General features: G+C 40.5%; 2 protein-coding genes across 5 annotated transcripts; one reads left to right on the top strand and one right to left on the bottom strand.

Annotated features, from left to right (window-relative positions):
• Positions 1–379: 379 nt before the first annotated feature.
• LOC109906856 (ankyrin repeat domain-containing protein SOWAHC-like) lies at positions 380–6,585 on the bottom strand. The gene has a single exon (XM_020504701.2). The coding sequence runs from the start codon at positions 6,035–6,037 to the stop codon at positions 4,298–4,300; it is 1,740 nt and encodes a 579-aa protein (XP_020360290.1). The 5' UTR covers positions 6,038–6,585; the 3' UTR covers positions 380–4,297.
• Positions 6,586–7,422: 837 nt separating this feature from the next.
• On the top strand, positions 7,423–14,292 carry LOC109906687 (septin-10). Of its 4 annotated transcripts, none has more exons than XM_020504522.2 (10): positions 7,423–7,566; positions 8,620–8,734; positions 8,974–9,169; positions 9,457–9,643; positions 10,340–10,501; positions 11,499–11,595; positions 11,721–11,889; positions 12,057–12,189; positions 12,462–12,646; positions 13,258–14,085. In XM_020504522.2, the coding sequence occupies exons 1-10, from the start codon at positions 7,564–7,566 to the stop codon at positions 13,271–13,273; spliced, it is 1,263 nt and encodes a 420-aa protein (XP_020360111.1). In that variant the 5' UTR covers positions 7,423–7,563; the 3' UTR covers positions 13,274–14,085. The 4 variants fall into 4 exon arrangements, with proteins under 4 accessions (XP_020360111.1, XP_020360110.1, XP_020360113.1 ...); XM_020504521.2 differs by lacking the exon at positions 7,423–7,566 and adding an exon at positions 7,631–7,874 and having other exon boundaries at positions 13,258–14,292; XM_020504524.2 differs by lacking the exon at positions 7,423–7,566 and adding an exon at positions 7,964–8,419.
• The last annotated feature ends 416 nt before the right edge of the window (positions 14,293–14,708 follow it).

Raw genomic sequence — 14,708 nt, 5'->3', positions numbered from 1 at the left:
CCACGTCAGCCGTTTCAACTTCAAACTCCCACTCTGTGCAATTCCACAAAGTCCTGTGTTCTCTGATGACCTCCAACTCTCTCTCTGCTGTCTGGGCTCTATCGCCTGGGATACGTCCCAAATGGAACCCTACTCCCTCCCACTCCTCTTTCTATTCTGGTTAGGGCCAGTTTGCGCTGTTCTGTGAAGGGAGTAGTACACAGCGTTGTATGAGATCTTCCGTTTCTTGGAAATTCCTCGCATGGAATAGCCTTCATTTCTCAGAACAAGAATAGACTGACTGAATTTGAGAAGAAAATAGTCTTTGTTTCTGGCCATTTTGAGCCTGAAATCAAACCCACAAATGCTGTTGCTCCAGATACTCAACTAGTCGAAAGAAGGACAGTTTTATTGCTTCTTTAATCAGAACAACAGTTTCCAATACAGGCCAACATAATTGAAAAAGGGTTTTCTAATGATCAATTAGCCTTTTAAAATTATAAACTTGGATTAGCTTACACAACATGCCATTGGAACACATGAGTGATGGTTGCTGATAATGGGCCTCTGTGCACCTATGTAGATGTTCCATTAAAAAAAAAATCTGCCCTTTCCAGCTACAATAGTCATTTACAACATTAACAATGTCTACACTGTATTTTAATGGACAAAAAAAGTGCTTTTCTTTCAAAAACTGACATTTCTAAGTGACCCCAAACTTTAGAACGGTAGTATATATAGATAAAAAAGTGCATTCAGACACCTTGACTTTTTCCACATTTTGTTCATTAGACTTATTCTAAAATGAATTCAATTGTTTTCCCCTCATCAAACTACACACAATTCCCCATAATGACAAAGCAAAAAACAGGTTTTTAGAAATGTTTGCAAAACTATTACAAATAAAAAACTGAAATAGCACATTTATGCTATTACTCAGTACTTTGTTGAAGCACCTTTGTCAGCCTCGAGTCTTCTTGGGTATGACGCCACAAGCTTGCCACACCTGTATTTGGGGAGTTTCTCCCATTATTCTCTGAAAATCCTGTCAAGCTCTGTCAGGTTGGATGTGGAGTGTTGCTGCACAGCTATTTTCCGGTTTCCAAATGATAAAAATGCAAACTACACAATCTTTAGCTTTGCATACATTATTGAAGACAGAATATTGAACATAGATACAAAATCTGACACCTCACAATCGTTTTATAGGTTAACATTCTTTTGTTAGATAATCGAAAAGAGGGCTATAAAATAATATAATGTAATGTACAGACAGACAAGAGAAATTCGGTTCCAGCCCATTGAATATCATAATTAGCAGCAGGTGGTTGATTTAAAAACATAAAGAAATTGCAGAATAAAAAAGCTAAGAGCTAATTTGGCAAGACTACAAAACTGTACAATAAAATCAAGTAGCAAAATCAGATGTAAACTATGTAGCATTATTGTAGGCTATTCAGTGATAAAAACCATTGACTGAGAAAACATATTCCCCAATGTCAATGCCATAAGTACTATGCCTTAAATCTAATCTAGACAAACAATTAGACTAGTACATGTGAGACAACGATTTGCTAAATATATACACTCCAGTTATATTAGCAAAAAACAAAAGTGCAGAGTAAAAATAAAGTGTTTACAATTCAGTGCAACATTGCACAAAAACAAATATTGTTGCCTGCACTGGAGAAGGCTATATCAGTCTGAAAATATAGGACTATTAAAGACCCAGTGCACTTCTGTGAAGAATACATTTTTCTTCCATTTTTTTATTATTATTTAAACATTTTATTCTGTTTTTTTCAGGGGGTGCTGCAGCACCTTTACTTCCCACGGCTATTTATTTTATTTTACCTTTATTTAACTAGGTAAGTCAGTTAAGGACAAATTCTTATTTACAATGAAGGCCAAACCCTTACCCGGACGACGCTGGGCCAATTGTGCGCCGCCCTATGGGACTTCTAATCACGGCCGGTTGTGAAACAGCCTGGAAACGAACCAGGGTCTGTAGTGACGCCTCTAGCACTGATATGCTATGCTTGAAAATATGGAGAGTGGTACTCAGTAATGTTTCAGGCAAATCCAATAACACTTTGTATTCAGGACAAAATGTTAATTGCTTAGCCATTTTCTTTGCAGTATTACTTTAGTACCTTGTTATAAACAGGATGCATGTTTTGGAATAATTTTTATTCTGTACAGGCTTCCTTTTCAGACTATCAATTAGGTTAGTATTGTGGAGTAACTACAATGTTGTTGATCCGTGCTCAGTTTTCTCCTACCAACTCTTTTACCATTTTAAATTCACCATTGGCCTCATGGCGTAATCCCTGAGCGGTTTCCTTCCTCTCCGGCAACTGAGTAAGGAAGGGCGCCTGTATTTTTGTAGCGACTGGGTGTATTGATACCCCATCCAAAGTGTAATTAATAACTTCACCATACTCAAAGGGATATTCAAGGTCTGCTGTTTTATTTTTACGCATCTACCAATAGGTTCCCTTATAGCCCTTCACGGAAAGGTTGCAAGTTCAAATCCCCGAGCTGACAAGGTTCAAATCTGTCATTCTGCCCCTGAACAGGCAGTTAACCCACTGTTCCTAGGCCGTCATTGAAAATAAGAATTTGTTCTTAACTGACTTGCCTAGTTAAATAAAGGTTTTAAAAAAAAACTTGAGCACAAGGCCAAATCTAACCTGGAGTTGCTTACCAAGATGACAGTGAATGTTCCAGAGTGGCCGAGTTACAGTTTTGACTTAAATCTACTTGAAAAACTATGGCAAGACCTGAAAATGGTTGTCCTAGCAATGATCAACAACCAATTTGAACAGAGCTTGAATAATTTAGAAAAGAATAAATGGGCAAATGTTGCACAATCCAGGTGTGGAAAGCTCTTTAGAGATGTATCCAGAAAGACTCACAGCTGTAAACGCATCCAAATGTGCTTCTACAAAGTATTGACCCAGGGATGTGAATACTTTTGTCATTGAGATATTTATGCATTTAAATGTTCAATATATTTGCAAACATTTCTAAAAACATGTTTTCACATTCTTATTATTGTGTGTAGAGGCTCTCCTGGGTCAGGAAGCTGGAGCTTGTTGATAGAAAACCACTGGTGCATAACAGATCAGAGGGTAGCCTACAACTTAACACCAGACAACTGCAACCGTAGACAACTCAAAATAAGGAGCTATGATCAGAGGGTCATAAAGTGAGTATAACTGCATAGCATAATTCAAGGTGGACTGTGAATAGTTATGAAACCTGATCTTTCATCATAGCACTACACACAGCAGGCCTACCATACGCTCAACAAAAAACCTTGTGACACAGAAGGCTCCTCTTACTGATCCCGATTACAGACTTAAAGGACCAGAGGCCTTTTCATTGGCCTTCCAATCCTCCACTTGAAAACAGAGGAAGTAAATTCCCATGTCAAGTCTTTCAGCTGGACTGAATGGCATCCACCGCAGGAAAGCTGGATCAATAACGGTTTCAAATCAAAGTGCTTAAAGCAACTTAAATAGGGAGAATAAATTCATAGCATCACTAACAGTCTGACAGTAATAAGATAGAATTGCTCCCAAGCATTGTGAAATCAATTACATCGTTTCTACCATGTGGTCAAATAACTTGGAAGTTTAAACACTTCCCACTTGGCAAAAACAGGTCGAGTCAACCTTGTTTCCATGCCATTTCAACTCCAAAAAATTTCATATGAAGACGTCAAATCAACGTGGGAAACTGATTGGATATGAAAAAAAGTATTTTTGGTTCTGATCTCCTTGGTTCTGATCTTCAATGGAAGATAATTTCATATTTAAAAAAATATATATTTTTAAAATCACCCAAATTCTAACCCAAATCCAATGACATGGTGACATTTTTTGTCGATTTCACATTGAATTCACATTAGTTAAAAACTCAACGAAATGTAAATCAAAACTAGACGTTGAACTGACATCTTTGCCCAGTTGGTTGCAGGCAGCTTTACATGTACGTTAAGGGTTAAAGCAGACGAACTGTAAAACCTCCGTGGCTACTTCGGCATGATAAGAGGATTAAGACAGAAATATTTAGCCTAACCAGGGGTAGCAATCTGGCCAGTTACTCAATAGATCATGTAATACCGTACTCTGTTAGTTCAGCATATTCATATAATGCCTGGGGTAAAAACCCTTAAGTATGTGTAACACCAGACTTGGCCTATGCCACAAAAAAAAAACACTTGTAACATCAGACTATACTGCATTGTGTCAGTCATTCTGCACTGTAGTAGTTGATTTGCTCTTTGTCGAGTGTACTTAGAGGCTATTCTTCAGCCAAACAGATTTGACATGGGTCTGGATTTAAATGAGCTTTTCCTGGACCCGTTAAGCTCCTCTGTCTCACAGTGTGCTGGGAACGAAGTGCTGTGAACTATCTGCGAAGATCTGAAGCGGATCTTCTGAAGTTTGGGCCTCATCTTGCTAAGGGATGATTTCCTTCGCAAGGGTTTCTGTCTGGCCTGCCCTGCTCCATCACCTGTGTCCTCCTCACTGTGATTGTGCAGTTTGAGGGGCATCAGATTAGACTGGAGAACTTTAGACAACCGCCAATGCCCCCCATCGTCTGTGTTCTCTGAGTCCGAGTCGGCGCCACTACCCGCCCCGATGATGTCACGGATATCAACGGCCACACTGTTCGTAAGATACTGACACGCCCTTTTCCCATTGTAATCTCTGGCCTCTACGTCTGCGTCATAGGCTCCTACCAGTAACTTCACCACTTCAACATGGTTGTGCATTGCTGCTAGATGTAGTGGTGTGTAGCCTGCACTTGACCGGGCATTGATGTTGATGGGTACTGTGTGTTTTTTGGCAAAGTTCACGATAAGTGCCAGCAGTTCTTGTTTGCCTTGCTTGGCGGCCCAGTGCAGGCAGGTGAACCCAGTCACAAAATCTTTCTTCATGGCAAGGTTCGGTTCACAGGAAAGGAGGCGGTGGAGACTCTCCCATTGGCCGTCGGATGCACACATCATCCATTCGTGTTCCAACGGGTCCAGAGTGACTGAAGCTCTGTCTTCGTCTGTAGTAGAAGAAACCACAGAGTCACTGTCGCTCCGGGCACAGTCCCTGTACTTTGTAGACAGGTAGACGGAGTTCCTCAACACCATGCTGCGTCGCACCTGGGGGGAGCTGTTCATCATGAGCTCAATAAAGTTGTTTTGGCTACTTTTAGGTGTGTTGCGGTCACTCCCCGATTTGCTTAGTAGAGAATCATAATTATGGCCTTCGTCTGCCCCGTCCTCTGATGAAGGGTGACTGGACTGCAGGCTGTCCTGTGCATTAGTTGGGAATTGACGTCCGGGTAAGTGGAACATAGAGCCATCCGCGGCTGTAGGTAAAGGTGACGTCTCAATCACTGCAATTTGCGATATGTCGTGCGGTTGCAATGTCTGAAGGTCCTCCTTGGTCAATTTCTGCTCTCCATTGCCACCAAGGCCTAACGCATTTCCCATAATGTCTGGTAAACTATTGTCCTGAACTACAGACCTTGTTGACGCAGCTCTTTCTAAAATGTTACCTTCCAATATAATTCCTAAAATGTCAGGCAGTCTCACTCCTGCGGCATTGTCAGTTCCGTAACCCGAGCCAGGTGAAATGTCTTGTTGTGCCTCCTCGTTTGCAGTGGTTTCACAAGAGCGCACACCCCCAGCAGAAGATGCTGACAGATGCAGTTGTGGTGCACAATCTTCTATCAAGTTCTTATATGATTTTGATAGGACAGGGGTGCTGCTATCTTGTTCCAAAAAGGTGCCTGTTTCGTTGCCATTGCACGCGCTGTATTTTTCCACTCGATACTTGTTTTTTAAACAAACACATTTCACTCCATTCTCCAACTTTACAAATGCGACGTTGTCCACGTATCCCTTGAATTTCTCCCGAACAATTGCTTTCTGGTCAGGGTCTTCCGGGAAAACAGCTTTGAAATAGTCAATGAATTCCTGTTTTTTCACTCTCCCTCCTCGCTCGGTCAGAAATTGTACGACCGCTTCTTGGGTGCACTCGGTCGCCATTACGTTAGATTAGCTGGTTAAAACAAATACATACAAGTAGCCTTCGGCAAACCACTAATATATCTAAACATTATCTTCCTTTTTATATGTTTATAAATTAGCTGTAGTTGAATCAGCCCGTACATTTACGGTTTTCACCTGCCCTGGTTGGTGTTGTCCCATCACATCATCCTCACAGACCTTGTTGTGCTTCTTTTGATACAGAATATAAATTAATAGAACCGTCACCCCACCCAGAGTTGAGTCGGGAAGGACCCTCTTTTGCAAGCAGACCTGTCTATCCGTTTTATTTATACCGGCACAGCGATCCACCCCAGAGATGTTAGAGAAAGGAGGAGATAGGAATCATGTTGGGCAATGAATGTAGGAACGTATCACTAACCCAATATAGACCAGAGCCTGTCGTTTCCAATGGGAGAAAATGAATCATGGTGGGAAGAACAAGGAGCAAGGAGGTAGCATATATTTGCATATTTTCGTTAGAGAATTTTATACATCCGTTTTAATATCTGTCCCATTGTTCTGTGATATAATGCAGCCTTCAAGACACATGGGAACTCAGAAAAATATGCGATCAAATTTTTATTTTTATTTAAATAGGCAAGTCAGCTAAGAACAAATTCTTATTTACAATGACGGCCTAGGAACAGTGGGTTAACTGCCCTGTACAGGGGCAGAATGACAGATTTTTACATTGTCAGCTCGGGGATTCGATCTAGCAACCTTTCGGTTACTGGCCCAAAGGCTCTAACCACAAGGCTACCTGCCACCTCAAATCATGAAGTCAGTGATCTTAAGGTCGGAAAGTCAGAGCTCGAGAGTTGGAATTCCGAGTTCGATGGCTGTTCAGATCAATTTTCCCAGTCGGAGCTTGTTTTTTCCCTCGAGTTCCTAGTTGCTTTGAAAGCGTTTAGGTCAGTCGGATATTTCAGAGTTCCCAGTTGTCTTGAACGTGGCATAACGCCCCAACAGCAGACTGTCAAACGACCGCGTTCACTTGTAATGCGGCATCACGTGGTTGGAAACTAATCTTCTCATAATCCCTTCACAAAATCAGGGTGATTTGAGAAACCTGCCTATGTTCCTTAAAAGTACGTAATGTCACGATTCCAAAGCTTTACGATATTTCAGAGAACAAGTTAATTCTCACATATCGGAAAATACTTATTGTTCACTAAATTCATGCTAATGTTGTGGTTTTGAGTTTAGCGCCCAGTCACTGTTTGTCCCAGAATCCCAGGAATGCACCGCGCGGCCCATAGTCGAAACATAGGCAACGTACACAATGAACGTTATACGATTCCAATGACGTTTTCCATCTCCTCAAATGTATCTCTGTCCACGCCTCTTAGCAACCACTACGTTGGGAAACTGTGACCCTTGAAACGCCATTTTGGAATCTAAATTGAAGGCCCTTCAGTCAAAGTCGCGCTAAAAACCAAAATGTCTACTTAGTTTCACACTATGTATGTCCAACGAATTTCCGGAAAATTGGTTTATACCATTCATTCTATGGGGGTCGCTATATGGTAACAAACAATCCTGCAGTTCAAAATAACTACTATGTACTCAGAATTTGATAAATACATATCACAAAATCAGAACATGTAGTACCTCATATGTTTGTAAGAGCTATCGTTTATATTGTTAAACACAAACTGTCAGTCGTCTATCCCCAGCCATGGAAAAAGTTTGCAAGCCTACATTCCTTTCATGGCTACGTAGGTAGTCGATTTTTCAAAGTTTTTAGTTGAGGCTATTTTCTTTACAACTTGCTAGTATTTGTAGCTATTAGCTCCTGTATTCCGAGATGACTACGTCGGATATTGCTCAGGGGGTAATTGTTGTTTAATTTAATCGCTAAATAATGTATATTTACAGTTGTAAAAATTACGGCACCTTTAGCTTGCTAGTTAGCATGGTTATATGTTCCAGGTCGTCTTTACTGCTGTCGCGCTGCGTAATCCTGAAAGGTAAAAACTTATCTTGGCGTTGTGAGATCTGACCGACTGCACAGCAGGATTGCAATAAGACGACCTGGAACTGATTCAGTAACTTTTTCACTATCCAGCTAGCTATGTGGCTAACAGCGTAGCTCCAACCAGAGTTTCTAAAAAGTAGGGTTTTTACTGCCGGAGCTTGTTTACGCCCTTTGAGCAAGAATGAATATATGAAATACACAGACCACAATTAGCCATGATCTGTCTAGCTAGTTTGCCAACGCATGGGTTAGTTTGCCGATGTGGCAGCCAGTGAAAGTTAACTTTGTGTGCTAGTTACAAAATCTAGTCAAATGTATGCTGCTTAAACTGATCTGCCATCTATCTCCAGCCTTTCCAGGTCTATCCACAATCTGTGTCAGTAAAGAAAGGTACAGGTCAGGTAGGGTGTCATTCATAGAAATAGATCAATGTTTGTGTGTACTGTAGACACATTTAGCCTTGTATGGGTAAGTAGTGTACAGACAATGAAAACATAGGAATAGAAGATTATGTACCTAGTTAACCAGTTCAAGCTGTAGACAGTCAGATATAATCATATACTGAGTTGGTCTAATGTTAGGCTATGTCTCCCTATAACAGGACAAAAATGCCCGGCCCCTGTCCTTGTCTGGCCATGTTGGCTTTGACAGCCTACCTCACCAGCTGGTTAACAAATCAACATGTCAAGGTTTCTGCTTCAATATCCTCTGTATTGGTGAGTATCGTTGTGATGTTACATTAAAAGTTCAGCCAGCAGACCAGTATCCCTTTTTTAGATGGGGAAAAAAAATGTTGGCCCATTTCCTCTAAATTCATTTCTAAAATGTATTCTGGACTTATGCCCAGAATCCTCAATGTCTTTGGAACTCTCTAAAATGTTTTTTCATATTTTTTTCATTTTCCAAAGCAATGTTATCACTAAGATTAGCAAACAATATTTCCCTCACTATGCAGGCGAAACTGGTATTGGCAAATCCACCCTAATGGACACACTGTTCAACACTAACTTTGAGAACTTTGAGTCGTCTCACTTCGAGCCCAAGGTGAAGCTGCGAGCGCAGACCTATGACCTGCAGGAGAGCAATGTGCGACTCAAGCTGACCATTGTCAACACAGTGGGCTTTGGGGACCAGATGAACAAGCAGGAGAGGTGAGAGAAGTGCAGTCATATATATACCTGGGTCGTATTCATTAGGCACCAAACCTAACAGCCTACCTGAACTTGTCCAATAACTTAATTAAGAAACCCTTGTTTTAGTGTTCCGTTTCAAACGTTTTGCTACGGTAGCCTATGCCCGAATGAATATGACCCTGATGCTGAATGACAAAACAAAGCACATTATTATGTCTTTCTATCCACCACAAATCACTTGTTTTACCACATATGCTACACAACTTCTGATGGAATATGTCCTCTCTGAATGTTTCCATTGGCAGCTACCAGCATGTTGTGGACTACATTGACACCCAGTTCGAGTCGTACCTACAGGAGGAGTTGAAGATCAAGCGGTCCCTTCACAACTACCATGACTCCCGTATCCATGCCTGTCTCTACTTCATCGCCCCTTCAGGACACTCTCTCAAGTCCCTAGACCTGGTCACCATGAAGAAACTGGACAGCAAGGTGAGGGCCTAAAACTAAAAGAAGCTGTCACTATTGCATTTTTTCTCTCTTTTGATTTTGTTTCTGGCACAGTTATACAGCATTAGTCTATAAATATAAACTTTTTCATAATTGTTGTGTTTAAATGTATAATTCCATTTTGAATTTTATTTAGTGTTTTATGGAGTATTTGGGCAGTTTAGGAAGTGTCATGGCGGTTGGTAAAAACTGTGATTTGCATGAGTAATTACTGTGTTAGTGTGGCAGGACTGAACAAGTCGGACAGAGCATAATGTTTACATTGGGCAATCACAGAAGTCTGTCCTGACTGTGCTTTAGTTGTATGTATTTTTTTTAACCTTTGTTGTTAACTGACTTGTCTAGTTAAACTAATTCTTGACAGTCTACCCCGGGCAAACCCTAACGACGCTGGGCCAATTGAGCGCTTCCCTATGGGACTCCCAATCACGGCCGGTTGTGATACAGCCTGTTATCGAACCTGGGTCTGTAGGGATGGCTATAGCACTGAGATGCAGTGCCTTAGACCACTGTGCCACTCGGGAGCCCCATAAGTCGTGTTCTACAGTACTGTTCTTTCACAAAAGGGAATTTGTTTCTACTTGAAATATGAATATGATGTCCTGTTTGATTCTTGAGGGAATGTCAATTCAGAAAGAAAATGTATTATTTATAAGACAAACTGTGTACTTTTTGTAGGTCAACATCATTCCTGTCATCGCCAAAGCAGACACCATCTCCAAGAGCGAGCTCCACAAGTTTAAGATCAAGATCATGAGTGAGTTGGTCAGTAACGGTGTCCAGATCTACCAGTTCCCTACCGACGATGAGACAGTCTCCAAGATCAACACTGCCATGAATGTGAGTTGTAGAACACTCCCTTCGTATCTTTCAGGATCTCTGCCCAATTCCATTCCTCACAGTGGTGAATTTGACTGTGCTAGACAGTGCACCTCTGTGTATGGCTACATGCACACAGTAACACGATTATTGTGGATAGTTTGATCAAAACATTTACATGCTTTGCAAGAAGAACAATTCCCCTAATGGACTACCTGATAGGACTTTGATCAATACAGAAAATATGCAATAAAAATAAATGTTCCACGACAGTGACGTGTTTTTTTTTCTTCCCGAAAGAGTTTGGACTTCTAAAGTTTGTATGAGAACTACTTCAAATATTCCTACTTTCATTTTTTCCCCCAAACTCACTTCACTCACGCTAAAGAGGGAGGCTCGCTCGGCTGGTGCTAGCACATGCGCAGATAACTTATTTATACCTCACCTATTCCTCTCTGATTTAGAAGATACTGTTGCACAAACTACATGCTGATTTAGGCCTACCACAGCACTGGTATCAGGGTGTATTAGCTATGTTCTCTCTGACTCAGTACATTTATTAGCTAGCCAGCGGCTAACAATAAAAACATTTGCAGACAGTAATATATACAGACTAATAGTTGTCATTATAGAACGCTTGTGGATGTGACAAATTCAATTGTTTTATTTTGATTAATATTAAGAAGCAAAGTGGAAAGCAGTATCGTTATCATCAACATATTGATAAGAGGCAGGGAGAGTGATGAGTCGCATATCACATTTAACAAACCAAACATTGAAATAACGTTATAGAAGAAAGTAAACGGTCCATCCATCAATACCGGTATATAGTAAATTTGAATATACCGCCCAACCCTATCGTATGCTTCAATTTTGACCGTACTCCGAAGATATGCAGAGTAAGGTGTTTACATGACTGATGCCATACTTATCCTACTGCCGAAATCTGTTTAATATTGAGTGTGCATGTAAATGTACTCAGTGTCTTCTATGCCTATGATCTATTTGCTAATGTCAGGGTATCCTGCCTTTTGCTGTTGTGGGGAGCTCAGAGGAGGTGAAGATTGGAAATAAAATGGTCAAAGCTCGGCAGTATCCCTGGGGTGTGGTGCAAGGTAGGTAAACCTGTTTGTCCATGTAGGCTTCAGGCTTACAGCATTCTTTCTTTGAAGTGAAGTGTCTATGGCTCTGCAGTACAAATGCCAGGGGGTAAAGGTATGTCTGCCTGTCCTTGTTTCAGTGGAGAATGAGAACCACTGTGACTTTGTGAAGCTGAGGGAGATGCTGATCTGTGTGAACATGGAGGACCTGAGGGAGCAGACCCATACGCGCCACTACGAGCTCTACCGCCGCTGCAAACTGGAGGAGATGGGATTCACGGACACAAACCCAGAGAGCAAGCCAGTCAGGTACGGAGAGAGCAGTGTGTGCGCGTACAGTTATCATTTTGGGCCTGTGATAACTAGATAAGCTGCATAGATTGAAAAAGCTGCATAGATTGAAAAGGTCTGTGAAAAAACATTTAACATTATACAGCGAGAGGAGGCTGTATATATGTATTAAATTGTGTCTGCAGCCTGCAGGAGACCTATGAAGCCAAGCGTCACGAGTTCCTGGGAGACTTGCAGCGGAGAGAGGAGGAGATGAGGCAGATGTTTGTCCAGAGAGTCAAGGAAAAGGAGACTGAGCTGAAGGAAGCTGAGCGAGAGGTACTGAACACACACACACAGTGTCCTACTGTGACAGCATGCTATACAGGTCAGCAAGAGACATATAGGCCTAGACGTGGCTTTCAGACTCATGATTTGTAACAAAAAAATTTAGTGGAAGTCGTCACAAAAAAAACATCTTCAATGATCTTTCATAATAAATTAATGTATTTTTGATTGAAGAGATCCATGTGAGAAGTGTCTTTGGGTTTTAGAAAAGCACTAGAAATTCGAGGTATTAAAAACACTTGACGTTTGACGTTTTCCCTCAGTTGCAAGGTAAGTTTGAGCAGCTGAAGAGACTGCACTCGGAGGAGAAGAGCAAGCTGGATGAGAAGAGAAGGTCTCTAGAGGACGAGATCAACACCTTCAGCAAGAAGAAAGCAGCTGCCGAGCTGCTCCAAGGCCAGTCCTTCAACACTAACGCCAACCTCAAGAAGGACAAAGACCGTAAAAAGTAAGATACAAGTTTTGATACTTAATCACACAGGCCTAAATGGTTGCAAAAAGAACAAAGACCGCAAGAAGTATGATATTGTAAAATGTTTCAGGACGGCTGTTTAATTCCCTTCAAGATGTTTATTCCTGAAATGTTTTGGGACAGCTCAAAGCTCTATTACACATTCAATCCTAACTTATTTCCCCTATTCAAACTTTATTTCCCCTCTCAATTTCATGTTGCATTTGCAGAGACTAACAAAAATGAATGTACACCAGAATTATATATTTTGTGTGTGGACTGCAGGTGTTATACAGCCATTTTAGTTAATCAGTGTGATTGCATTTCTGATTGACAGGAGTCCAGAAATGGAAGCTAAGGATGTTAACTTGACTTGTGACGAGGCTACTAACCAAAACCACAACTGTTGCTTCAGAAACCTGTGAAGTCAGTGAGACGATAGGGAGGGACATAGGGTATAAAGAACATTTCAGTTTGTGTTTTTAGATAAGAGGAAACTATTGATTTGACAGTTGATAGGAAAGCTTAGTTAAGGAGTGTAGATGTGTTGACACATTTCGCCAATTGAGTGATTTTATATTTCCTCTTTCTCGTTGGGTCTCCTTTAGCTCTGGGTTCATGTGAAGAAATAAATGGACAAAGACCCCCTCACATCAGTCAGAAGACAAATAAATACAAAATGGAATACATTCACCGATAGTCGTCGTTGTGTGCCTTATTAGTCAAATCACAAATGTTAGTTCAATTCCAGCCAGAGTATTTGATAAGGCTCTTTAAGACTGGTAACCCTTTTGTATTACTTTTCACTTCTACAGCTAGAGGGCGCCAAATGATCAAGGTCATCCTTTGAAAATACTACTTTACACCAAACAGAAATTCAAGATGTATTTAATTGTCCAATCTCGGAATTCGTTTTCTTACCGGGTTGTCTTGAGTATTCACTTTAAATGTGATATCAGATGTTTTGTAAACCTTCACTTAATTCTGCAGATAGCAGAATATATATTTGCATGTCTTTTAAATATGCTATTCACCAGTAGTGTGTGTTTTATATAGCTTGATATTTATTCCATGCATTATTATTGTAGACTCGTGGGTTTCTGGATGGATTCCATGTTTAGAAATACCTAGCTCTGATCCAGGACATTAGTACACGTTCCTCACCTCATGTTACATTAGTGGAGGAACGCGTACCAACGACCTGGACCAGAGCTAAGTTATACCCACCGTACGTGTTACATTCCAATTACTGAGGTATTATTGATATGACTTTTTAAAAACACTTATTTTATGCATTTTTATGTGCCTTACTAGTATTTTATTCAAATGCTAAAGAATGAAGCAGCTGCTGACATGGGAATTCATTTGAGGAGTGAAACCATGTTTTTTTGTTGCTCAATGATCAATCTAAATGGAACACTAGGTCAAGTGGTTTTGACTTTGTAAAGAACTGTCGTGCATGTGGAATGATAATTACCAAACTCCCTCCCCCTCTCAGAATGGATAGCTTTAAAAATAACTCTTACCTGCAATATTTTTGTCCACAGCTTTTTTCTTAACTCTCATATGAACTGAGGTTTGTTCTTAGTTGTGGAGAAAGAAGGGTTTATATCACTAAAAAATAAAACTTATGTTTTTTCATACATACATGTCATGTTTTTATTTCACTTGTACTAATGAATTGAGATCTTGTTGTTGGAAGAGGTATTAATTCATGTTAATTTACATATCAAAAGTAGAACGCCATAAAAATCACTCAAAACATAAAGGCATTGTTAATTACAAAGCACCGGTGTTACTCTGCTCTTGACTTTAGTGACCTCAGAACAGGCATGATGTCATCCAGACAGTCAACATCTGTAAGATCAACCAAAATAGACGTACTAATAACCACATGATCAGTAAACAATTTCAAACAAATGCATTATTGGATGGTAATAACATTTCCCTACCTAGAGTCTGGAGCAGCTCCTGAACCAAAAAGTAGAATGCAGGGAAGAACACCTCCTGTTCCTTTACCTTCAAAATAATACTGACCAACACACACATTTAACGCCAG

The sequence above is a fragment of the Oncorhynchus kisutch genome, linkage group LG16 (assembly GCF_002021735.2).
Source record: "Oncorhynchus kisutch isolate 150728-3 linkage group LG16, Okis_V2, whole genome shotgun sequence".
Lineage (NCBI taxonomy): Eukaryota > Metazoa > Chordata > Actinopteri > Salmoniformes > Salmonidae > Oncorhynchus > Oncorhynchus kisutch.
Note: the sequence above shows the minus strand (reverse complement) of the source record. Positions and strands in the feature narration are given on the sequence as shown.